The following is a 27,207-nucleotide window of genomic DNA, read 5'->3' as shown; positions in this document are numbered from 1 at the left end:
ATTTAAGAGGAAGGTTTATTATATATATGTCACTATAAATTTACAAAATTCGTTAGATTGCAAACTGACGAGACAGATTTTAATCTGTCGACATATTGTGAACTGTGAAATAATAATATGAAGTGCAATTTAACGTATTATTTTTCGCTATATTGTAATCTATCGATGGAGAGCTGTCAAATTGTGAAATGGCATAGAGCGGATTAATTTTGTAATCTTACGGTGACATATACATTCATATAATTGAGGAAAAGAGACGTTAACTGCAACTGTTTTATATTTGTTCTTTGTATATATATCCTTATTGTACCTGTGTGAAACCGGGTCGAGCTAGTCACGTATAAACTATAATATTTATAACAACAATGCACCCGTTTCATCTGCGATAGCGTCATTGTTAACGTTACCGTCACACCGCGACATAATTACTGCACCATAATATTTGAACCCAAGACTGCGGATACAATAACGATTACAGCTTTAAGAATGAGATTGCGTTAAAAAACTACCAAGCATTACTACAAATCAAGTGATATTTTACTTGAAAATGCTTTCTTTTTGCAGAATCACAACTTATATTTAACTAACATGACTGTATTTTGAAATGGTGAAGAAGAGTAACTACTGAGTTTCTTGGCGGTTCTTCTCGATAGAATCTACTTCCCGAACTTATGGTCACTTCACTTAATATAGTTGTTAAATTGTTGTCCCAAATTAACAAAAAACCCCTTAATATGTATTAAAACCGCCAATCAAATCATCACTTATTGTTAATTATTACATTAATAAATTCTAATTTACTGAAATAATACTTTAACTTTAAGTTGTATTTAAGAACTGTTTCGAACTATGTATATATAAATTATAAACTATACATACATATGTAACACAACGTATTCAATTTTTTTCATATTACTCGTAATATAATTACATTTTAATTGTTTTTTATATACAGCTACTTTTTAATGGTCACTACCGCATATACCAGCAGCTGCTGCATGTACCGTCAGTGATCACGTTCCTCGCACTTGGACAGCAATGCAAGGTATTACAGTTGCTGATTTGATTAGCTGCTGATACCCTGACTTGCACAAAGTAAATGTGCAAATGTGATCGATGATAACCGGTGACAAAGAACTAGGAAGCCCATTATTCAGGTTACACACAATGTTAATGTAAACAGAGCTTGTAAACTATTGTTAATTCTCTGTTTTATAGTTTACAGTATAAATATACTATTTATTCTATTTATTGTTCCGATTAGGATGCCTATGTGAAATACAAAAACCTTTAAAATTGTATATCAAATACTATGTAACTGATTATTTACAATCACGCCTAACTTTAACCTTCTCCTCAAATTGAGAGGGGGACTAAGCCCAGCAGTGGGAAATTTAGAGGTTGCTACTCTTTATTATGAATATAATATTACGTATTTCAATAGTATAACATACGTTCGTTTTAAATTTTGTCTGTGCAACAGATTAAAATTAAATATTTACCCTTACGACATTATAATGTAGAGATTGATAATATTAGAGAATAGTCTGTGTAGTAGAGCAAGCACGTTTAAATATACATACATATTTACATAGAACAAAATTAGTTGATAATGGATTGTACTTGTAACAATTGATACATAATTTATATAAGTTTACATTAGCTCTTTAATTCAATTGGACGCGTTTCCAAAATATTAATATCTTCCACATTTACGTTCATTTACGTATATACAATTTCACGAAATCTTAAGAAACTATAACACACCTACAAACTTAAAATTTGGCAAGCAGGTACATAGGGAAACAGAGATTGAAATTTATTATTTCTGAGCAGATAAAGCCGCAGTTTCAGGCAGTACATTTATTCGATATTAGATGCACAAGTTGAGTTTTGTGAATGCTTTATGTAGACAAAGTCACTTAACGTTCACGCTCGCGTTTAAAATGTTCACTGCTTCTATTTTACCTATTATGTGTAGCTGCTTAATAAAGGAAGGACTTTTTAATTAAAAAAATCAATATACAGATTAGCTTATACCACAAGATGTTGCGCGTTTCGTAAGTTATAGTATATAATATTATTACATAAATACCACTTTACAGTTTGGCGACGAGACAAGCGTGAATTTCACGTTTTTTTTATATTTATACATATGTAACCTCTTTACAAGAAAATACACATGAAGCGAATAATTTAAATAAAGTTGCTAACCATTGTTATAAAAAATGCTCGCCCTGACCTTACTCTATATTACAGATTCTGTCATACATGATTTTAGGGAAACTTTGACCCTTTACACGATGCACTCAACGGAAGTTCTCTTAAATAAATTTTCCACGTTTGTTAAATTATTAGCTCGAATCCTATTGGTCGTAGTATGATAAAGCCTATAATTACTTCCGATAAATGGGCTATTTAACACTAAAATATTTATTCAGATCGGACCAGTAGTTCCCGTGATCAGCGCGTTCAACAAAGAAATTCAGCTTTATAATATTAGTATAGATTTAATTCCATCGATTCATAAATGCGTTTAATGCCCCTATTCTTTATAACTACATATACATAATATAAGTGGCTTTGACTTCCGTAGGCGGAACCGCAACGAAGGCGATGTATTAGTCACAAAGGACTTCGTACATGCAGTGCTAAGTTTGGTTACGAAAATTAAAATGAAAGACGAATGCGAACAAAAACAATTAGCCGAGTTTTGACTCTTTCATTTCTTACGATATTATGTAGTACGTTAAACATTATTTTCTAAGTATCCATTAATATATTTGTTTGGTTTTCTAAATTAATATTGCTTACATAATCAAAAGAGGATGATTACGTATGCTATTTTAAATAAATATAATAAATATGAGACAGCATCACATACATTACTCTGATCCCAATGTTAGTAGCTGAAGCGCTTGTGTTATGGATAAATAAAATTTTAACAAAAAGAAAAACCGACTTCAAACAAAACACTATTTTAAAACAAATGAATATGCACGAAAAAGTAATAAAAATAATTGCGTATTCAACATATTTTTTAGAGTCTTCCTAAGTTAAATGAAATGAAAAATATTAGACTACTTAAAAGTCGATTAACGATTATATCATGTAGTTATAGTTATTGGTATATTTGGAGCCGGTGTCAGCCACGGTGCCCTTGTCCCAACAATCAAAAGAAAGAAGCGATACGAGCCCCTTGATTGATCCAGTATATTATTGTGTAAAAGGTAATTTGTAAAAAACATATTTGTTAAAGTATTCTCGTATTGTTTTTTGATAGATATACTGTAGGGTTTTATTGGCTGACACCGACTCCAAATATAACAATAATTATAACTACATGATATAATCGTTAATCGACTTTTAAGTAGTCTAATATTTTTCATTTCATTTAACTTAGGAAGACTCTAAAAAATATGTTGAATACGCAATTATTTTTATTACTTTTTCGTGCATATTCATTCGTTTTAAAATAGTGTTTTGTTTGAAGTCGGTTTTTCTTTTTGTTAAAATTTTATTTATTTTTTGATTTTAAGTGAAGCCGATGTTGACTAACTAATTTTTTTTAATATGGATAGATTAAGCGTTCCGTTTATATGAGTCAGAAACTACTTCGAGGACAATTTCAAAGGAAACATGCGAATAAAGCAAAAATAGACTTTCAAAAATGCGGATTTAATACGTCACGCGGCGTAAACTACAAGGATCCCTCGAAAGAGCTGTAATCGAACTCAGCAAAGAAACTTTGAAAAAGACCAACTATATTTCGTACATCATATGACATCACATCACATACACAAAATTTGATTAAAGATAGTAAGAAATTCTGCCCCATATCGCACCCTAACTGCGAGCCGTATAGGAGTCCATCACTACATAGTATAAAACAAAGTCGCTTTCTCTGTCCCTATATCTTTAAATCTACGGAACGGATTTTGATGCGGTTTTTTTTAAAAGATAGTGTGATTCAAGGGGAAGGTTTGTGTATATAATACATGAACATTATCAGTGTTTCTTTACTATAGTAAAGAAACACTGATAATTTTAGAAGTTTGCGATGTGATGTCGTAAACACACAAATTCTGTAGTATCAGTATTGCACCCGTGCGAAGCCGGGGTGGGTAGCTAGTTAATTATAATATTTGACTATGATAATTACATAAACATAACCACATTACGGAAGGTGACTCAAATATCCAAATAACCTATAAATAAAAGATTCGACCGAGTATCGCTAACGTGCTCCTCAGAATTGTTCCGTTCCCTTCCGTTCCGTGACTTTGTCATGGATCCTGTGCTCAGAACCTTACCAAACTTTCACCAAATTACCCTTGAAGTATATATTTTATAATAAAAAAAGAATTATCAAAATTGGTTAATGTGATTTTCAGTTATTCACCTATTTGTCGCGCATATACATAATGCAAATTTAAGACTTATGTCGTTTTCACATGGATACCATCATCGGAAAAAAAATAAAAAAAATGGGACCCCACGGGAAGCACTACCTTTCAAACAAAAAAAAAATTATCAAAATCGGTCCACCCAGTAAAAAGTTATGAGGTAACAAACATAAAAAAAAAAAAAAAAAAAAAAAAAAAAAAATACAGACGAATTGATAACCTCCTCCTTTTGGAAGTCGGTTGAAAATCAGAAGTAACGACGGTACCACAAACACCAAGACCCAAGACAACATAGAAAACTAATGATAAATCTACATTGACTCGGCCGGGAATCGAACCCGGGACCTCGGAGTGGCGTACCCATGAAAACCGGTGTACACACTACTCGACCACGGAGGTCGTCAAAGACACCAAAAAACAAAGAACTGATCCAAAGGACGTATGTACTTGCAAATTTAGATTATAAATATTGAACTAATGTACCTCTAGAAGGAAATATTTATTTTATATAATGTCACTTATCATATCATTTAAAAACAGCTACAACGATCAAGTAGTGATAATATAATAATTATTTTTTATTATTAAATTCACATGTAATAATATAGCATTAAATTCTTTTTGAATAAATGTATTACATTTTATTGTTTATTTTATAATTGTATTGCATTAAATTCAACTGAGTGTACATACATATTTTAAAATTTCAAGACAGAAAATTTTATCAAGGTCCACATGAAAAAAAGAAAAATACAAATTACTTAATTATATATACTGGCAAGAAATGTCCTCTTACTATAATAATACATGCATCTCATCTCGAGTATGTGTTCAACTTTAACATCATACAATATTTATTTTCCTATTAACATATTATGCTTATAAGATTAAATATTATCACAGTACAAATGTATGAACAAATAAATAAAAATATCTACTTCTAACAAATATTATATAACCTTTAAATACACAGGGATAACATACTTAAATTATTTGTAAATGGCGCAATAGAGACGAATAATAAACGAGATAAATATACTACATAATTAAAAAATCATTAACAAAATAGCACTTTAATCATAGTGATGTTTCTTATTCATTAAACAATGGAAATTTATTTAAATTTGTGGTTTAGTTTATATAGTATATATTTGGTTCGATTCCTGGCCGAGTCGATGTAGAAAAAGATTGTAAGTATTCTATGTTGTTTTGGCTCTGTCTGTGTTACCATCGTTACTTCTAATTATCTATAACACAAGAGCTTTAGCTACTTACATTGGGATCAGAATAATGTATGTGATGTTGTCCAATATTTATTAAATATTTTTTATTATTGTTTAGTTTATATAATATTATATAAAAATATGTCACCAATTCATAATAAATAAATTGAGTGACGAGAAACCTGTAATGTATGTGTAATTTAATTTCAAATCGAATATCAAATTATTTTTTATACAAACCTCGAAGTAAAGAACCAATAGAGTATGGCGGTGAAGATGGCCAGCTCGGCGGCGCTGCTGGCCACCCGGACATGCTCCACCACCGTCCACATATTTATCATCGTATCCATTTTATCACCAGCTCTCCCTACATCACCAGTTCAATTCAATGCACTTAAACGTTCAATCTTGAACGGAATCTTAATAAACACACGTCACACGATTCGATGTATAGATGTCGAAAAATCAATTTACTTTCGATAGTCTTCTAAAATTAAAAAATTAACACGTCAATTTCAATTTCCATTACTTATTAAAAAAATATTGATATGTATTGATGGTTCGGCTACCGAATGCCGACTGATCGGAGATGCACGGTATCGCGAGTTGGTTTAAGAAACTCGACTCTCTCGACTTTACCCTGGAAGCGTTAGCGTGATAGATAAAACAAGCACTAAGTTATGATAACGCTTTGAAAACAATAATTCGAACGACCTAAATGATTACTGATAAACTAATAACCGTTGCACCGGGTTCACGTGGATGTATGTGGTATCGGAGCGTTCGCAACAACGACGCTGTTATACCTATCTATCTATCTATTTGAACAAAGTCCATTAACGAGGGGTTGATTGCTTTAATACTTTATAACGGTAATTATGCAAGTTTAGTGATATGATGAGGTATCATCCGGCTTTAGTAGTCATTATAATACGTACTTGTTTAGATATTTATCAGTTCAGTGATTTGTTGATTATTATGGTATGATAAATTTTTGAAGGAAGTTTTCGCTAAATCCAGTACTCTGTTTATATATTCAGTATGACATATATATAGTAATAATTAACCTAACATCATTAAATAGAGAAGATAATGAACAGATCGATAGTATTATAATTATAAAATTAATTACGTAAATATTATTATTTATTAAGTGATACAGTTCATAGTTGAAATATTGCGTGATCGTTCGCTGAATGTTGGAAATTTTCAAAGTCTAGGTAAATTATGTATAATGTAACTTATGTACATGATATTTTAATCATATTTAAAGTTTATCGGACATTCAGAGATCGTGAAATGTTTTAAAAACAAATACAATCATTTGTTGATTTAAATAACTAAATATTTTTATGTATATTTTGGTCAGGTCTCGGTCGGCGAACTCTTAATAATATCATAGATATATAAAAAAAACTATCAACATATATGTATAGGTCGAGAGCGTAAGTTCGTGCTATTTATAACGTTCCTTAACATGGAAAATTATTGTCCTACATGTTATAAATCGGTTATTGTCTTGTAAGATAAACAGCCTTTTGTTTTTATCGATTGAACATACATGGAAAATATTTAATAAATTACTACTTATGCAGGTTCAAACTACTCTATCCAACCAAATAAAAACAAATACATAAAAAAGATCTATCAAGTACTCTGACATTACTTTAGAGCAATTTATATTTGAGTTCAAGTTACTTAATTGAGCAGATGTAACTGTTTAAATAAAACTAATTATAACGGATGAATCGCGTATATTAATTATTTTTAAACATCCCGACGTTTCGAGCACTTTGCAGTGTTCGTGGTCACGGGTAGACTACAGTACGGTAGACAGTCTACCCGTGACCACGAACACTTTTATTTAAATGTGTAATAATCGCGAAAATTTAAGACAACATTAGATGTAACTGTTGTATGCACATAGTAAATCCCAAGCCTTATCGTCAAGAGAGCTCGCTTTCCCTTGGCAATGTATTGTTCCTTTATTTTAGAATTTAGACATTACTATTATGCAGTACACTTTTATATTAATACATAGGTATTCTACAAACATTTTATGTCAAATGATAGATTTTAAATGAAAACAACAAAAATACATTATCAATTTGAGAGACAACTAAAATCGTTAATCAGATTTTTTTATACTTAAAAATATATGTGACGAAACAATCAAATCAAAGACTACAAAGACAAAAATATACGATAAAGACTGTACCGAACCATTGTTTATATAGTTATCTATAATGATAAATATATTATGAGCTTATTATTTACGATACCATCAACACTATATTTTATTTAGATTCTGATAAATTCGGTAACAAAAAGTACATAGAAAGCCTAATTAAAGTAATAATTCCACCGCTGAGCCTAATACTTCAACTTCATTGGTTAGTTAGATACACACCAAATGCATCTTAAAAAATCATATATATCTATAATACGTAACAATTCTTTATTAAATTTTAATTATATTATACTATCTAGTTCTACTAGTCTCCTTATTTTCGACGTATAATAAGCTATTATGCGTCAAAAATAAGAAAACACATGAAATAGATCATATTCTAAACCACTACACTTCGATTTCAGCTGTAACGTGATAAAGGATTACACAATAAACGTATCACGTGTTAAAACCGCACAATACCGCACGTCGTCATTGTAAGCAAATGAATCAGTACGTATTAGCTTTACGCAATCATTTACTAAAACTAAATCAATACAAGACCTGTTTTTTAATATATTCGTCATAGAGACAGCTGCGTTATCTTTTAATACTTAGTTCGTCTGAACAATTTCCGCAAACATTTTTAAGAGACACCAGTTGACTGGTCTTGAGATCTCCGTTTCGCTACACCCAAAATGGAAACCAATCGCATACAACCAATATAAGTAGAAGCTTGGTAAAGCAGACAAGAAGGTATTAGAGGTACAATAATATTAACACTATAAATTTCAGCCTTTTTTTTTCAAATTTATATGCAAGGAATTGAAGCCAGGACTGAATTCGAGATCTAAACTCTTTTAAGCCACTAGTCCAACTAGGCAATCATTATAATTAAACGCGCACAACAATACAATTTTGTCATCGTAATTAATTTTATTGTCATGTTTATCGAATTATTTTAAGCTGTTGTGACTAATTAATGATGATATGCAGCTGTACATACCGAAACAAAGAAATAATTTATTCAGTATTTAGTGGAAAATTTAATGCATTAATCTTATTACAATTTATATCGCTCTTTGTTATACTAAATGTAAATTGATTTATTTGGAAGTCTAATAAGAAGAACTCGATAGTTTATTTCTCAAAGAATAAAGTAAAAAAAAAGTAAAAAGTAAAAGTAAAGTAACAGGCTGTTACTTTACTAAGAATAAAGTTCAGGATCTATTCGGACTCAGGTTCAATTTGACAAAAGGTTGTGTTAGACTATTGACAATATAAATAATAAATACAATTGTACAACATTACATACATCATTCTGATCTCACTGTAAGTATCTTCTAAAGCACTTGTGGTATGAAAAATCAGAAGTATCGATGGTACCAAAAACATCCATACCCAAGACAACATAGAAAACTAATGAAAATTTTCTACAGCGACTCAGTCGGGAATCATACCCATGAAAACCAGGGTACATACTACTCCGCCACGGAGGTCGTCAAATATAAAATCTTGATATGATTCACGGAGACATAACAAGATGGAACAGAAACATACAACGAGGCTGAAATCGCACGGAACTACTACATATTTTAAAAAGCACAATTAATATGTTAAAAAATATATTTTCGATAAATCTTTTCGAGGAAACCAAGAAACAAAGCATGATATAAAACAAAAGACAAATACTGATCGCGGCGCAGTGAGACAAAGTAATTAAAAACACTAACATAAATAGCTCGCATTCTTCCAAGTACCTTATAAACCATCTTAATTAGGATTCTACCTCGCTACGACATGTGACAGCGTAATCGAGACGAACGACCAATGTATCGAGGTCTTTCTTAGGCGAATTTACACAAACGTCAAATTACAATAAAAATATGGAAACCAATACTTGATACATGATTTACATTTTAATATATGTTAACATTATAAATGCGAAAGTAATTCTGTGTGTCGCTTTTTCACGAGCAAATCAATATTTTTTTTTTATGGTTTAGGTTGGCGGACGAGCATATTTACCACCTGATGGTAAGTGGTCACCATCACCCATAGACAATGAAGCTGTAAGAAATATTAACTATTCCTTACATCGTCAATGTGCCACCAACCTTGGGATCTAAGATGTTATGTCCCTTGTGCCTGTAGTTACACTGGCTCACTCACCCTTCAAACCGGAACACAACAATACTGAGTACTGTTATTTGGCGGTAGAATAACTGGTGAGTGGGTGGTACCTACCCAGACGGGCTTGTACAAAGCCCTACCACCAATGAACCGAAGATGATCAAATTTGGTGTGAAGCAAACTTGAACTCCAAGAAAGGACATGGACTACTTTTTTGCCCAACCCACCCCTAAAAAGCGAGCGAAGCCGCGGGCAACAACTAGTCATTATAGGTATGTTTAAAAAAAAAGATTAGTATGAATGCTCCTTTTTTATCACTTGTGTTAAAACCGAGTACGACAATAGCCCAAAAGTGATTTGATCTGATCATCTAGGCGGCCTGTAAACCATCGCGCTATTGACGCTAATATGACGAATATTTTTATTAACATTCATGTAAACACTTGTCAATAAGCCACTGTGGAGCTAAAGACCGTTTCCTTTTTGGAACATAATTGCCTTCGACGTGTATTCCCGCCATAGCACAAAGAGCGCCCCAATACAAGTGGCGTTCTTACTTCTTATGACCGTTTTATTCCGGTGGTCTGGGAGTTTCACTCGCTTTATCGATCATATCGTACAACGTCTTCTAACTTGTATCTTTTATCTCTTAAAACAATTGGATCTTAAAATATTGCACTCAGCCTTATCAATGTCAATTTAACTTCGAGTATTTAGAGATCAATAGCACCAACATTATAATACAGTATACAAAGAAATTATCGATAGCTCTTCCTTATCAAGTATTGACAATGAACTAAAACTACAAATCTGGTATACTTATCAGATATGTGTGCTGATTGTTCTTACGACAATCTATACTAATACTGTAAATCTGTACTATATTACTGAAACGAATTTGATGAAATTTGGTGCGGAGCAAGATTGAACAAACCAAGAACATAAGCTATTTTTTTATGTGTAATTCCTGACGGGCCTATAATTACGAGCGAAATCGCGTGTGAAAACGTATATTTCATTTATTTATTTTTTATGAAACACTACTTTTTATAACGATACATCATAATTGAAAGTTAAAAGATTTAAAACAAATATGTGGCTTCCTTATAACAAAGTCAATTAAAAATATTAATTGTACATTAAGAGCCATTATGAAAAGGTCAAATTCCGAAAACATGTTGTATCATGATAATGGTGTGTGTTATTACATAATTATAAAAAAATATTTGTATTTGTACTCGAGGTAAGTTTCCATATAATAATCTAATATTTGGCAATGGCTGGTAATTTAAAATATTCCAATCTTTAAAAAAAAAGTAATATCCCGCGTACTCTTGACAGCTTTACTCCTTTGTTAACAATAATTATGGATACAATTAAAATCGAAAGGCTAAAGTAGTTACAAGTTAATTGGAGTGATTAACGATCTTTTAGGGAGAGATTATTTAAACCATACTGTCTCTTTCTTTCAAATGCCAAATTAATGACAGCGAAAGAGAAATAAGTGTTTAATGAAATACCGTCAATCGTTATCAGTAAGGTCGTCAAAATTCAACGTGATAGATAATAATGAAAATGAAACCAAAAGTTTATCTCGTCTCAAAACATCTTTAAACATATGTTATGAATCATGACAGAAGCAATCAACCTTGGATATAAAAATATCTAAAATTGTATACATTTAATACCACAGAATTAATTATGCTTAAACTCTTCGTAAATAACGATATTTCACATAATATTAGCATTAATCGAATTGCTAATCTTCGAGAAAAAGTGATAATGACTGTTTAAGTCTTTAATCAAATTCAAATATTAAATGTATTACAATAAATTTTTACCCACGATACTTGATCAAGAAACGCACATATTATAAACGTGTTATACTACTTATGTTTTATTAAAACATTATATATATATCACCTGTGTCACTTTACCTACAATAAACAATAGAACAAATGTTGGTTTTATTAATACCTTAATCACACAAATCATAACCTCTGTATTACGAACGTAAGAAATGTTATTTCTTGGCCAACTACCTTTAAACAAAGTCAATTTAAATGTTTGTTTACTTTTCTAATAAGATTCAGGCACGAGATATACATTGTTAAACAGATAAGATTAAAGAGAATTCGGTAGTTTAATACGAAAAATCAACTGACCGTAAATAAATCGTAATAATACAATTCATTGAGCTAGCACAGGACTGTTAGACGAAACGATCAGAATTCAGTAACTTCATGAATTACAAATCGAAATATTCGGACCGTGACTAACCGGCATGTATGAACGTGGATGAACGTTACAATTAAATCTCACAACGTAATCATCTGACGAAATATCTGCAAAACGTAACAACGGTTATCAAACGACAAGATTTTTCCGTACGACGATGAATCAAATTCCGGTGCATCGCGTGAATGGAAAGAGAAATCGACAGGCGAATTGTGTGGCATATTACTTCGATATATAAATAAAAATGCCAGTAGCCGTTTCGTTTAACTTCGATTTTAAAAGTATTCGTCGACGGTTCCAACTTTACCTCACATAATTTGACTGTACCCAAATTGACTTTTCACTTTCTTGATAAAAAATATAAGTTTACAAGTAATGGAATGATTAAGAAATGCACTTTTGACTAATGTTGATTAGAGAAAAACAGTAGCAAGTAGTATTTTTATGTAACAGCGCGACGTCAATCGAAGTATATATTTCGCGTCGACGGGCGACGTCTACCCACGCGCACGGTCAAAGTATAACTGAACCGATACGCCATAGCACGCCATCGCCGATCACTCGTGTTCTTTTTGCAACAACGCATGCTTGAACAAGTGGCCAATAAAAAGAAATGTTTACCATTTCTTGTCGCAGTTGGCATCATTCGGATGCCGCCGCGCGCCGGGACGCTTCGGTATTCCTTCATTATGATTCCCGATTACTTTTTTTCTTTTAATATTATAAAATAAAACGTTTGCATCGAATATTAAATATATGTATATTTTAACATAAATTTTAGAATTGTAAATAGTAAAAATGTATGTACATAAGTTTAGTTTTAATTTAACTTAGTGTTAATTTTTAGATGTATTATATACATTTTTCACTCGCAAACTACTTGTAGGTCTTATTTCCAGAGCGTCAATGACGACGCCTTTGACCTCGTCATTGAAGATGTATTAATATTCATCACATCAAATGATCAGCCGGTGACTACCGACATAGACCATTAGGACGGAATTTGTTATTCGTGTTAGAAAAATAAAACACGTTGAACTATACATGATATAGTATAATTATTATTTATACGGATTTCTAGACTGAAACATTATGTAATGTAATTTCGTGGGGCAATAGGATACAAATGACAATTGTGACTGGCCGACCGGCAATTGCTTAACACTGGTAATTGATAGCACTCGAACGAACTGACACGCAACTTGAGGGGAATACTTCGAACCTGACACATACACACGATCAATAAAATTGTTATGAACATTTTGCCCTAACTATAATATCATTGTTTTAAATCTTGGAACTATATCTGTATTAGTTACTACCCTCTAAAGAGCACCTATACTTATAATTTTGTATTAAGAATTGAATATTTCTTCGTTCTTACAATTTTATTACCGTAGTTAAATTTTAATATTCCACATTACTTTTATAATAAGTTATTAGAATTTTTCGTTCTTAAAATCCTATAGCGCGTAAAACAATGTTTAAAAAATATAGGTTTCTTATAAAATTTTACTGTTGGTTTCAATGAATAGTACAAATAAGTAATAAATAAAGTATGCATTTGTAAATTCAAGTAAATATAAGAAATAATTAATAGTACGACATAACTAAATTAAAGTTTACGTAACGTAAACTGTTTGGCTTAACGAAAGAAATTAAAGTTTCTAGATGTAAATGATAACATGAATAATGAGAATCGACTGCTGCGGTCATGTGCAATTATCCAGGCCCACTTTTATTGCTAGCGCGGTGTAAAAGCCAATTCGAAATCGACATTTAATATCAAATCGAGATCCCAGTGTTTACTCGCTCGATATCGAAACATCACTAGCGTCCATACTTATTTACTTATGTCTTATTTTAAACAAAATAATGAAACATTGAATGAATAAACATGGGTCAAAAGGATGATCTTAAGACGATTTCGCAAAATCGAAAATAATTAAATCTATATCTTAAAGACTTAATTGAACGTTGTCAATCAGTTAATTCAGGATAATAATTTTTATACAATAAATTAGGCAGGATAACGATCAAACTGTGTAGAAAAAAAGTTATGTATAAGAGTCCTAGATTACATTTCCTTAAGATTTGAGTTTCTTTTATCGTGACCCACCGAAGTGACGTTGTCTTTGAAAAAAATCTCATGTTTTTTCTTTAAGCAAGTACCACTCCGGCATTGTGTTTTGCTGATGCAACATTGTCACGTGTTCAGCGATAGTGGAGACTTACAAGATTACCCTAAATATTTCGTATTGTTTTATGTCATAGGAAAGAATTTGAATATATAACTGTCGCTGAAAGTTTTAATTTAACACAACCAGTAGATATAACATTGAAGACTTGATCAACATATAAGATAATCTATGTGGGCGAAATCTTTTAATTGATTTTTAAACCAGTTCCTCTCAATAGATTTAGCTGAAATTTCAAAGACTTACTCCGGGTAACAATTTAATATTAATTCGTGCATGGATGAAAATATAAGCTTATTGTTAAAATTCGTTTCATAATCAATTTTATTATATTAAAATTTGGATCCTGTAACTTAGTAATGTTTAAGAAAGACCGAATGAGCGATGATGAAGTTTTCGTCATAATTTGTACTTTTAAATTAATCTATGGTTACGCATACTATGCTGCCTGTCTCGTTCTTTTAATTGTCAAATCAATAAGTCAGAAAGAGAAAATTATTTAATCTCTGTTAGTAAGTTCGCGAGTGTATAGCCAGACTACACTATGTATGAACTACCTTAGGTACCGTATTACCAGCACAATTAGAAAATGACACCCGTTGTCACACAATGTTGGGTTAGTCTACGTCAAATGGACATCCTACTAAAGTAGATAATTCTGGCAGTGGCGGAAGTCGGAAGAGCTATATGAACTTCTATTAATTCAGGAGCTTATGGTAATTTTTGTAATAAACGTGTTTTTCAATAATAAATAATCCTGCCTTAAATTGATTGTCGATACAGTCATTGAGATAAGATAAATTACGTAAAACTAAAATACTGGGAACGATTAGCACTTTCCTTGATTAAAATCAAAAAGATAATAGGAGAGGAAGAGTATTTGATGCGTTTGATCTGAAGCGACACTTGCTTCATTGGCAAACAAGTTTATTGATACGCCAATGTTTCTGACTATTTAGAGATCAATGATCAGGCTAATATGAACTATTCGAAAGTATCTCTGTCTGATTCTGTAACACCTTATCACAATGAAATCATTGAATCAATCATAAATAAATTTGACTCATAGATCTGCAGATTTTTTTATGTGATCGGTGACAAACGAGTAGAAGGCTTACCTGATGGAAAATGACTGCCACCAACCAAGTACATCTGAAACGCTGGGGAGCTTGCAGGTGCGTTCCCCACCTTTAAGGAAAGAGTAAATTCTTTTCTTGAAGATTCCCAAGTCCAAGTTTGAAAAAAACGCCGCTGAAAGTTGATTCCACAGAGTGGTTGTGCCAGGAAGAAAATATCTTAAAAAGCGCGTTGTACTGGATTTTCGGAGAAAGAAAATCTGAAGAATTTGTCGAAGAAAAGCTATTAGGTATTAACATACACACTTAGACACAACAATCAAGTTATTATCATGACCTCTATAGGCGTTTTCTTCAAAAGAGATTAGGGCATAAAAACTACAACAAAATTTAAAAATATACAAAGGACCAGGCGCTCTACAACATACGAACTTCTGGTTCAACATAATTAAGCCCAATCACGCATCTCGTTACTAAGGTCAGCAGACAGGTTATTTTGCACGTATTTTATCAGACTAGGACGAAGAGTCATATCGATATCAAGGGTATCATTAGCGCATCCGGCGGACCGGCGTACTATCATTATCTTGTGCCATAAAAATAACGAGCAATTAATACATCTTCAAATAAGATTCTACTTATAAAATTTATATGGACAGAAAAGCGCGTTTTTGTTTTCATGTGTTTAATTTGTGTTTATATACTCTATTCCACCCATAACAGGAAAAAGGCCAAATAGACAACACTTGACAGCTCATTGACGCGATATCATTGATCGATAGCTTTATTATTATTATTAATCTATGATATCCACTATGGCTTTGCGAAAAATAGGCTTTTGAGCGTCGACGAAAAAGTGGAAATAAGTAGGTAGTAATAAAATAATAGTTAAGTGCAATTGTGTTATATTATTATTAATAAATAAAGATATAAAAATCATAAACTCTTGGTAGTGTACAACAGAGCCGAGTTATTAGAAAATTGCATGAAATAAGTAAATATAAGGTTTGTTTATATTTTTTCCTATTGCCATTGGAATAGGCTATACCTAATTATTATGATAATTCTCGATGGTACCCGCATGACATGTCAGATTAAATTTTGTCTCTTTAGAGCGTTTAACCGCTTATTTTAATCAAAATAATAATTTCTATGTTGTTGTCGTGACATGTATTAAAAACTATTAAGATAATTAAAAACAAAAACAAAAAAAAAATTAATGGCGATTTCAAAAAGTCCTATGTTGTCATGGGCCGACTGATCATTATCCATGAGATGTATTTATTCGGTCAAGTACACAGACGTATACCAATAATATTTAAATAAAAGTCGTACTGACAAGCTTAACTATATGTATAGCAACTGTTTCCACCCATCCAAAAAACGTACCAATTGTTATCGTTACCAATGAAATTATGCGGATATCCATAAATTTATAAACTAATATTCCAACATTTTATATAAAACCTTTAAATTTAGCAAGGATATTTCAAATCGAGACAAGTTACACGGATAACGACAGTGATTATTACCTCATCAAAACCATCCGGCGGATTTGCAACATAGCATCATTACTAATTCTTAGTATGTATTTATAAAATGAAGAAACATTAGATAAATCGACAGAAAAAAGTAACAACCACTTATAATATATTAAAATACAACCTTCGCAAAAGACTAACTTAAAATTACATTAAGTTAAATTATCAAAGTTATGAAAAATGTGATTAACAAAAATTGAAATGCGATTAAAATTAAACGTTTTATTGTATATATAATTATATTTTAAACCTTACTAATTATTTGCACCATTGATGAGATCGTAATTTGAATGTTACTCCGGTCTGATGGTTGCTCGCTCGGAATAAGATATTAATGAAATAGGAAAACCGCAGAAGGATTTACGCATCAGTGTTTTAGCATATTATTTGTGCAGTAGGCTCGTCTCTAAAATAAGCCGGCCTAGCCAAAATTCGGACAATTCGGAAACAATTTAAATCTATATAATTATTTATAAAAGATAGTGGTGTTAGTTACACCACTTATAAGCCAAGAACGGATGAACTGATTTGGCTGAAAATTGGAAGTCAACATAAAACTTGGTATAACAAAAACACATCTGACATCGAATAACAAAACACAAATAACAAATTATAAAGATCTTAAAACAAGTCAGTTAGACAATTCGTAGTATATGTTGTATCAGCATTGCATTAATTGATCATGCGAAGCCGAGACGGGTCGCTAGATTTCAATTTAATGAGAACGTTAAATACCCTTCTTTCTTTCTCTGAAAGTTGTTATGGAACTGTGATTCTATTATAACCTCTAAAAGTTTAATAGGACTCAAACATTTAAACGCATATGTATAAAATAATATCGGTCACGGAAACTAGACCGTAGAGGTCGTGTGACGTTAGCGAGAAGTAAGTAGGGTTGATAAAACTTAGAATCCTTCCACAACGAGAGTTAAGTGCGTCAACATACGACCGTTAATTTGATAAACTATTGACTCAAAACAACTATCAAATATGCAAATTAATACCTTATAGATTTGACCTGAACTCAAATATCAAATTGTGCTGATAATTGTATCTAGAAGGACGGTACTTTGACCATTTCCACTGCATCTCTGATTACTTATATTAATCTTATTGCAGTATCTAAGGCAAAGACTGTTTACATAATAATGCCAGCCATTACCATGCTTATTACCGTCAACTTATTACATAACAGAAGCCTGACAGACAACTGTCATTACACTAAACAATTATATGTAATAAAAGTCGTAACTTATTATAATTTTAATGCAGCTAACTAGAATAATGCACCTAATAATGACTGGTCATCTCCTGCGTAGGACTGTGAGACAGTAAGAACAATTTAAACCTTACGGCAACAACAGTTATTTTGAAAAAACCCAATTAAATTTAATATATGTTGTCATATTTATTTTCATTTTTTTTTCCAAACAGTACAGATGTTAATTTTTTTTCCCACCAGTAGTTCGAATGTTTTTTTCGGTCCGACCAGATTTATGTTTGGGATCTCGATCAGCGGCCTTTTAACCTAACAACTAGACCAGTGAGATAGTCAGCTTTAAGAATATAAATAGTCTCTGGCTGCCTGATAAAAAACAAAAGACATTGCTGTCCCAATATAACGCTTCCTCACTCTTCGTTCTCTTATTTCACTTTTATTATTATATATCTATTTTTATCTCTGATACGTAAAATAAAGTTATAAAAACCTGTATCTGAATTATTAATACTTAAGCTTGAACTTCACATAGGCTACTTTATCGTGCCTCAAATCTGCCGAGAGAGAAGTTTCAGTCAGCAACTAGTTTTAATATGAAGAAATCAAATCTAATTATAAACGTTTATAAATCCTGATGCCCTTTTGTCCTTTGGACTTTAGATGATTGTTTTTATCGCACTTTAATCCTTAATTGTTTTTGTTTGATTTTATCACAAAAAATAAGTAACTTAATATTCAAATCACATTCCGATCGACAGATAAATGTAACATTAATTGACGTATGTATGTAATAATCTATTAAAATTTAATCGCACATAATATTTTGTAATATGATAATATTATAATGTTCCAAAGGTTATGACGTACCCAAAAGATAAACCTATTTTTGGCGTAAACTTTTCCGGTTTAAAACAAAGAACTCCATCGCTTTTTCCGTATCGCGCCGGAGAAGATTTTCTGATCTATACCAGTCGCGAAGAAGATTGAATTTGAGAAGCAACTAGATTTTTAATTAATGACTTTCCTAAATGTGGTATTTATTTTTCATTTGAAATAATATAAATAGCATTTTCTTTTATATAAAACAAAAAAATCTGTTTTTATTTGATAAAGTTAACTAGTTACTTAAACTGTAATTATTTCTTTTATTTTATCTTATTTATAATAGCCTTTATAAACAATTGATATTAAGTTTTATTTTAAAATGAGAAAGTCACGTCGAACTAAGATCTTGGATGATTCCACCCAATAACCTACAAATAAAAAAAAACTCCCATATAAAGTTGGGCATATAAAGTTACCAAAATTGGACAAGTGGCATTCTAGCCTTACTAATTAATATTTTACTGACCTTTTTACTATCTAAGTATCAACTTTTAGTCTTATACCAGTAAAGGTTGACTTTGGTTTATATTGTTGGTAGCCTAATCTTCTATCTCTAATTATAATATATATAATTGGTCACCTGCATCAAACTACTTTGGTCTGGTTCAAACTTCAAAAGTACGAAAATGATTAAACTTAGGGCATATTTAGTTGTTCGCTGCCATGGCGCTAAGTCACTCTGTTCGAATCAGTTTCCTTTCAGCTGTTTTATTTGCCGTGTGTAGTGGAACTATTATGTCTAAAATAATACGCATGTATTTACCAATGGAAATCTTTAAAGATATTAGTCAATTACTATTCAGAGTTTTATTTTTCAACGAAATTCTGCCACATGTGAATTCTTCTCCTCAAAGGGTGAGAAGACCTTAGTCTAGCAGTGAGAAATTTACAGGCTGTTGTTATTGTAGTCTGATAAATTGAACAAATTTTAGTATATAAGTTTGATTATTATATCAATAATCTTTATTATGAGTCTTATCAGTTATCAGTGTTTATTTACAATATATATCAATCGAATCAATATAAAATAAATCGTTTTGCGTTTTGAAATATCAATACCGATTTGATGATTATTTCGATAGCAACAAAAGAAATTATTATGCAACGAAATATTATGTATCTCTACTACAATTAGTGGAAAATTTTACATTGTCCAATTGGTAGAACTTAATATCTATAAATTAAGCTAACGTTAATTAGCTAGTTTTATTTACAAGTTTATATATTACTGTCAAAAAAATTATGCCTTCAAATTATTTACAACTATATTTTAAAACGATAACAAATTACGAACAAACTGATCATAAATGGCATCTCTTCTACATAGATCGGCATATCCAACAGCTAATTTTATTTTTTATTATAAGGAGACGCGTTTTAACAACAAACAACAACATCAGCCTGTAAATTCCCACAGCTGGGCTAAAGGCCTCCTCTCCCTTAGAGCAGAAGGTTTGGAACATATTCCACCACGCTGTTCCAATTCGGGTTGGTGATATGTGTGAATACATGTGAATGTGGCAGAATTTCTATGAAATTTGTCACATGCAGAAATTCCTCACGATGTTTTCCTTCATCGCCGAGTACGAGATGAATTATAAAGACAAATTAAGCACACGAATCAGCGGTGCTTGCCTGGGTTTGAACCCGCAATCATCGGTTAAGATGCACGCGTTCTAACCACTGGGCCATCTCGACGAAGAGTCGAGATGACGGGTTTTAATTCTGTCATATTCAAGAGTAGATGAGATCTACGCCATACAAACGGTCTTCTACGAACTGTCACTTGTTTACTTGGAATATTTAACATCACTGGTTATACATCACATAATTCATGTGCCGCGTCGGTAACATGAATCAAAAACGCCTGCTACATCACACGGGCATGATTTATCACGCTGGTCAATTACAATTTCACTATTTTGCGCTTTCTCGTTTGACATGTGTTCTCGTATTGAGTGGTTTGAACATTTTTATGTATTTAACTAATCGTTATTGTACACCAGTAATCGATCGTTAAAGGCGCTTCTCAAAGTTTTAACGTATTTATACGACAAACAGATAATGGTTTCCTGCTACCGATGCTCTGTCAGGTTACAATCAGTACAAATTGGATTACTTTTGTATTCTAAACTAAAAGCAAATTACTCCTCAGTTTTATTTTATTATATGTATTGTCGACTTCAATAACTAACCCTCAGACTTTAAGGCATTAAAGCAACAACCTGGACTCTAGGAGTGGAAATTTTGTACAATCGAGCATTGACCTCCTAAATTATTCCCGGTCATGTCGAACTTAAATTCCAGTAGAATTCTAAGTGTGAGAGAATAAAGAGTGCATCTTTATTTGCGTAAACACTTATGCTCTGTAATATCTCCTGGGTAACTATGCAATGGAGTCTAATCAGCTGATGAAAGTCCTTGCCGAGACCAAAATCAGTAAAAAGAACATCAAAGCATATATATTTTCAATAAAGCAATTGAATCATTGAAAAAAGGTTTTATTTCAAATTAAAAAAATAAATATTGATAAGATGAAATATATGTTAGCTCATGATATTTAAGTGCATATTAAGTGCATTCGCTCTCATTGTAAACAAAGACTCAACTTAGCGATGTCAATATAATGGCACATGGAGGCAATTATTTATGGCAAACAAATTATGTTTATATGTACGCGTAACTATTGTTTTAATTGACGATTATTATTAAGTACATCTACTATTAATAAGTCGATCGCGTGAGATTCACGTGTAATGTCGTGCTTATTATAGATAAAATATTAATAGAGCGAGGATTCCGAGATGGTGAAGCATGTTGAAATACAATTAGTTAAGTTTTGGTATAGATTAAATTATACAAAAATATATTTTTATTCTGGAACCATTCGAAATGGAATATTACGCAATTGTGAACTTTGTAGCTTGTTTTTGACATTGCATTAATTTTAATACAATACCTTTCATATAATGGTATTAATATTTCAGTTTACTAATTATTTCGAGATTATTCTGTTCAACGAAAACTGAAAATAAATTAAAAATGATTTTATTTTAGTTATACCCCTCCTCTTATAAAGATAAACGTTTCGTAAGTAAAAAATAAGTACATATGAATAATAGGTCGTATAATGATACTACGAAATTACGAATTATCTGAGCATAAATTACAATTAGGTAATGTTTAAGAAACGTTTTTAATTAAATGTCTATTAGCGTAACTTTAGGATTAACATAATAAAGTATAGTCTCCCTAATAATATAATAATATACTTTGATATACGGTTACACAATTATTGGCGATGGACAAAGTCCTTTTCCTGCGAAACATGATAACATTGGTATCAACCTCATTTGCAGATACAAGCGAGCAAATTGTAATTAGTACTAATTAATTTGATTTTATGACGTCACTGTTTGAAGGTTAATAATCATACCATCGTGGGTCCATGTGTGGGGTTTAATATTCTTTGCATGTTATATGACATTTCCGGTACTTTGACTACGACCAGGTCATTGACACTGTTACCGCATTTATACGCAGTTCTTAAAATTTGATTTATTATTGTATCGTTTCCTTACGTCGTACGGCTACAATTTATGTAAATGTTAAGAACTCACCCCCATTTCTTCCATTAAAGTTAAATTTTACCGAAAATCCTTTCTTGACGAATGCTTATGTGGTTCTGGTTCAATTTTCTACTGTGCCTTGATAGCAAGAGAGGACAATTTCAGAAGTATTATATCTTTGGTGAATGCTAGACAAAGCCACATCGTGCGACGAAAATAACTGTTCAGACTATTTATAATCTTGAAGTTACGTCTCCCTTTGGAATGTTTTTAAAGTTATTATCAAAGCCGGAATGCTTACACTCAATCACAATAAAATTACAATAATATTATGTACATCCTACAATAATATTGATTGCTTAGATAGAAACAGTGGCAACCATTTTATAAACACGTGAAGTTCAGATGATTTTATATCACCAAGATTGCAATTTCGCTTAGTCTATACTCTATATGACAAAATTACTGATTGCCTAGTTGGTCTATGAAATAAATATATAGCTGCAGATTTCGAGGCTCAGGGTACAAATCCCAGGTTAGTCCGATAAAAATGCCGTGCTTCTGAATGCAGATAAAGCCGGATACATGAACTTTTTCCGGTTGGGGCATAATTTTTCTGCCATCAGACGATGAGATGAATGAGCGTGAAAGAATGAGCAGAGTGTTGGGGTTAGGAATATATGTATTTATGCAGTATATGTAGTGGGCAGTTAGGTGGTCGTGGTCGAAGTAGGCTAGAACCAACTTATTCCATCTATAGGTGAGTTTTATACCCTCGCTATCATCGTCCAGATAGGAAGAAATTCATATCCTTGAAGGAAAATATTGTGAGGAAACCTGCATGTATCAGACAAATATGTCAGATGAAACATTTTCCCATAGATGTGACGTTTGCGTGTTTTTTTTAGTTTTATGTTTTATTCGATTTTACAACTACAATACTATTCAGCAGACGTTCTAAAGTACTTTTAATAACATATTATTTAAAAGATTATATAAAATTACATTGCTGGTAATTTTTGCAATCTTGGTGGTTTTTTTTTAATATATTCATCTTCATATAGGAATATATTATACATAATTAATTTAAATTTATTGCTGTTTCATTAGAAGCTAGCTGTTTTTTTTTTTAAGTTTAATTTTGCTATATCAAAGGAACCCTGTGTGTGTTTGTAAAAAACTTTAATGTAATAAAAAATTTAACTATTTTAAATCGTCACTTTTTTCACATTATTCACGTATATTGTTCAAGATCCACGTCAACTACGATATCACGTCAATCAAATATCAATACGTATATTTCTCTATACTCTTGTGTGATAGGAAGAGGCTACACTTGCTTTTACTATCAATTTAACGTCGATTATATCGTCGACATCATTCGTGTCTAATTCATGAAATCTTGACAACCGACTTACTTACATATATCATATTAATGGTATTATTTATTATATATTAATGGTATTATTAATATAGTCCAAGTCGCATATCAAATTCTGACATTTCACACATTTATACGGTGAGTTTCGAGCTTCTTATTACAGAATACCTACCTTAACTAGCTTATGAACAACAACCATTGTTTCATTTTACTATACCAAACACCATCAGATGAATGGTAAGACATAAGACAAAAAGGAAAATTTATTTTAATATAAATTGCCTGTTAAAAAATGAGATATAGGGTGAGTATATTTCCGACCCTTATACGTTATTGTCAGAAAAAAAAAATCGACACATATTCACAGATAAAGTGGATAAATTGATTCATAAAAGAGTGACCGTTTGACAATGCCGACCAATGCTTACGGTCTCGGACATAATACGAATGATCTGATAAAATGGCACTGGGGCAATAAACTTTAAATTATTCATTGTATTAGAAGTTACCACTGACGGACTATCTACATAGGACAATTATATATAATATTTAAAAATCATATCAAGAGTAATTGCAGTATTTTTCTTAGATGTTTCAAGTAGTTTTTAATTAATGACAAAAGGAGTGCGAACAGTGCGCGAACTGGTCAATCTATATTAATATTATAAATGTACAAGTAACTCTGTCTGTTTCTCGCTCTTTCACGACCAAACCAGTTAACCGAATTCGATGAAATTTGGTACGAAGCAAACTTGACCTCCAAGAAAGGACATAGGCTACTTTGTTTTGCCTTACTGATGACAACGAACACCTTAAAACGTAAGCGGAACCGTGGGCTACTACTAGTGCTTAATAAATAGAAATAATATTTGCTTGGCCTGGCTTTGTGCAAGCCCATCTAGGTAAGTCAACATATATTCATCATATACACATATATGAGAGTCGAGATGGCTCAGTGGTTAGAACGCGTGCATCTTAACCGATGATTGCGGGTTCAAACCCAGGCAAGCACCGCTGATTCATGTGCTTAATTTGTCTTTATAATTCATCTCGTGCTCAGCGGTGAAGGAAAACATCGTGAGGAAACCTGCATGTGACAAATTTCATAGAAATTCTGCCACTTGTGTATTCCACCAACCGGCATTGGAACAGCGTGGTGGAATATGTTCCAAACTTTCTCCTCAAAGGGAGAGGAGGCCTTTAGCTCAGCAGTGGGAATTTACAGGCTGTGGTTGTTGTATACACATATATTTTACCACCAATCTACCTAAATGCTTGGAACAGGTTTGTCGCACACTGGCAATGTAAGTTACAATCTCATACGGCGCCAATATCTATGTATACTTAGCATTAAGTGATCATTTGTTTAAAAGTTGTTTATATTAAAATCTTAAAGCTATTCTTAGTGATGATCATCCTGCTTGCCAGGGCATGCCGGGTGAGGGTCTCGAGGTGACCCATCCTTACTGGGGCTGGTCTTCCTTGGAAGCCTCAGCTACCCCATCATTTCCTTTTGACCCCGTGGGTCAGGGCCATTTAAGCCTATTCTTTATAACAATATATAATTTTTTCAAATCTTTTAATATTTTAAATTTATTTTAATAAATTTAAAATATTAAAAGATTAGACAGAAAAAAATTGCTCATAATTATCCCGCCCTACTTTGCTATTAGTAATTGGGAAAAAACCCTTGTAATATGCATATAAAATATTATTATATAAAGAATTAATGTCTTTTCTTATAAAATTTAATAACAGTGTGGGCCACAGTTCCATTTCAAAAATTCAATGAAACACATTAAAAAAACTCATACTCACAGACAGATTAAAAGAAATATTCTCATTTTGCCCTTGAAGCTCCATGTTTGGTTATAATGAATGAAAAGGTATTGCTGTTACTTCTATAGCATCAAGTCTTGTAAAACTATTAACATTGACCATACATCAAATAATATTTAATATATGGTCAGTGTTTTATAAAAAACAAATATTATATATGTTACTTTTTCTTGTAAAATTTAGGAAAATTTAAATATTGAAAGCCTTAAAGGCTTAAAATAAAACAAGGGCAATAAAAACTAAATATTTATTTTCAGTACATTTATATTTATGATAACAGTGCTTGGTGATTCATAGTCATATCATGGTTAACTGGTGACCATATAGACCTAACAGCTCAGTAGGGTTAAGGCCATGAGTGTCACTCATTGCTTAAAGTGCTTAGAGGGAAAATAAGTGAACTGCAACTAAATAATAAATATTGAACAAGGTGACCTTTACAAAATATTCAGCACGAAAAAAATTCCTTTGCAAATACTCGTATGAATAATGAACTAATACAAAGTCACTGTTTAGATCAATGGAATCTTTATATATTAAAATATAATGTTCAAATTTAATGAAAAAATAAATAATCATAAGATCATCATTTCATGCGTTTTAGACGCACGCAGGAACGTACATACGTCTAAAGTTATAATGTATTCCATGTTAATTAATATAAGTAAAATTTGGAAAACAAATTAAATATTTTGTTCCTATTAAACATTTCGTATACTTTTCTTATGGTACAGTAATTTTTTTCATTTAAATTAGTCAAATTTTACGTCTCAGCTATTACAAGGATAACGCTTGCATCAGGTGTTAAGCATTCTTTTGGATGTTATATAAATTGAAAGATGCTTTTCTTACGATGCAGCACGCACTTATTAAAATAAATACAGTCTGCAATGGTATGCCCAGACATAGTAGCTAAAAATAGGATATTTTTAAGCTATCAAATTGCGAGGTACAACATTGTAAACAAAATAAATAAAATGTAAAGTATAACACAAATTACTCACCTAGTTTCTTGATGTACTGGAAAGCACAATAGTTCACCAACGTGAATTTATTAGACCACTAAAGCGATAGCTGTATTTTAAAACACGATTAAAATTGCATTTATAAATGAATAACTTCGAAATTATATTTTTTTCATACATTTCTGTACGTAACCGGCAAATGACACTTTGTACTAGAGTTAAGCAGACTTTTACAACAGACAACATATAAAATAGCAAATAATTAGATATGACATAAAAATTGAAAGCCATAAGCAACTATTTGCTGTAATAAAATCCTATTGCAACATTTAATTGTTTAGGTTGTATTTATTTTATTTATTTT

At 31.6% G+C, this 27,207-nt stretch overlaps 1 protein-coding gene across 2 annotated transcripts in view; it reads right to left on the bottom strand.

Annotated features, from left to right (window-relative positions):
• The window catches only part of LOC124539791 (glycerol-3-phosphate acyltransferase 1, mitochondrial), a 65,147-nt gene extending 38,096 nt beyond the window's left edge, over window positions 1-27,051 (bottom strand). Inside the window, exons 1-2 of one of the 2 annotated variants that reach the window (XM_047117145.1) lie at window positions 12,478-12,701; window positions 5,870-6,116 (exon numbers count right to left, since the gene is read on the bottom strand). In XM_047117145.1, the coding sequence (XP_046973101.1) occupies window positions 5,870-5,979 (110 nt within the window). In that variant the 5' untranslated portion in view covers window positions 5,980-6,116; window positions 12,478-12,701. Of the gene's footprint in view, window positions 1-5,869; window positions 6,117-12,477; window positions 12,702-26,882 lie in introns of those variants that run through there. The other variant, XM_047117146.1, reaches the window with a different exon arrangement.
• Between the last annotated feature and the right edge of the window lie 156 nt (window positions 27,052-27,207).

This window comes from Vanessa cardui, chromosome 23 (assembly GCF_905220365.1).
Source record: "Vanessa cardui chromosome 23, ilVanCard2.1, whole genome shotgun sequence".
Lineage (NCBI taxonomy): Eukaryota > Metazoa > Arthropoda > Insecta > Lepidoptera > Nymphalidae > Vanessa > Vanessa cardui.
Note: the sequence above shows the minus strand (reverse complement) of the source record. Positions and strands in the feature narration are given on the sequence as shown.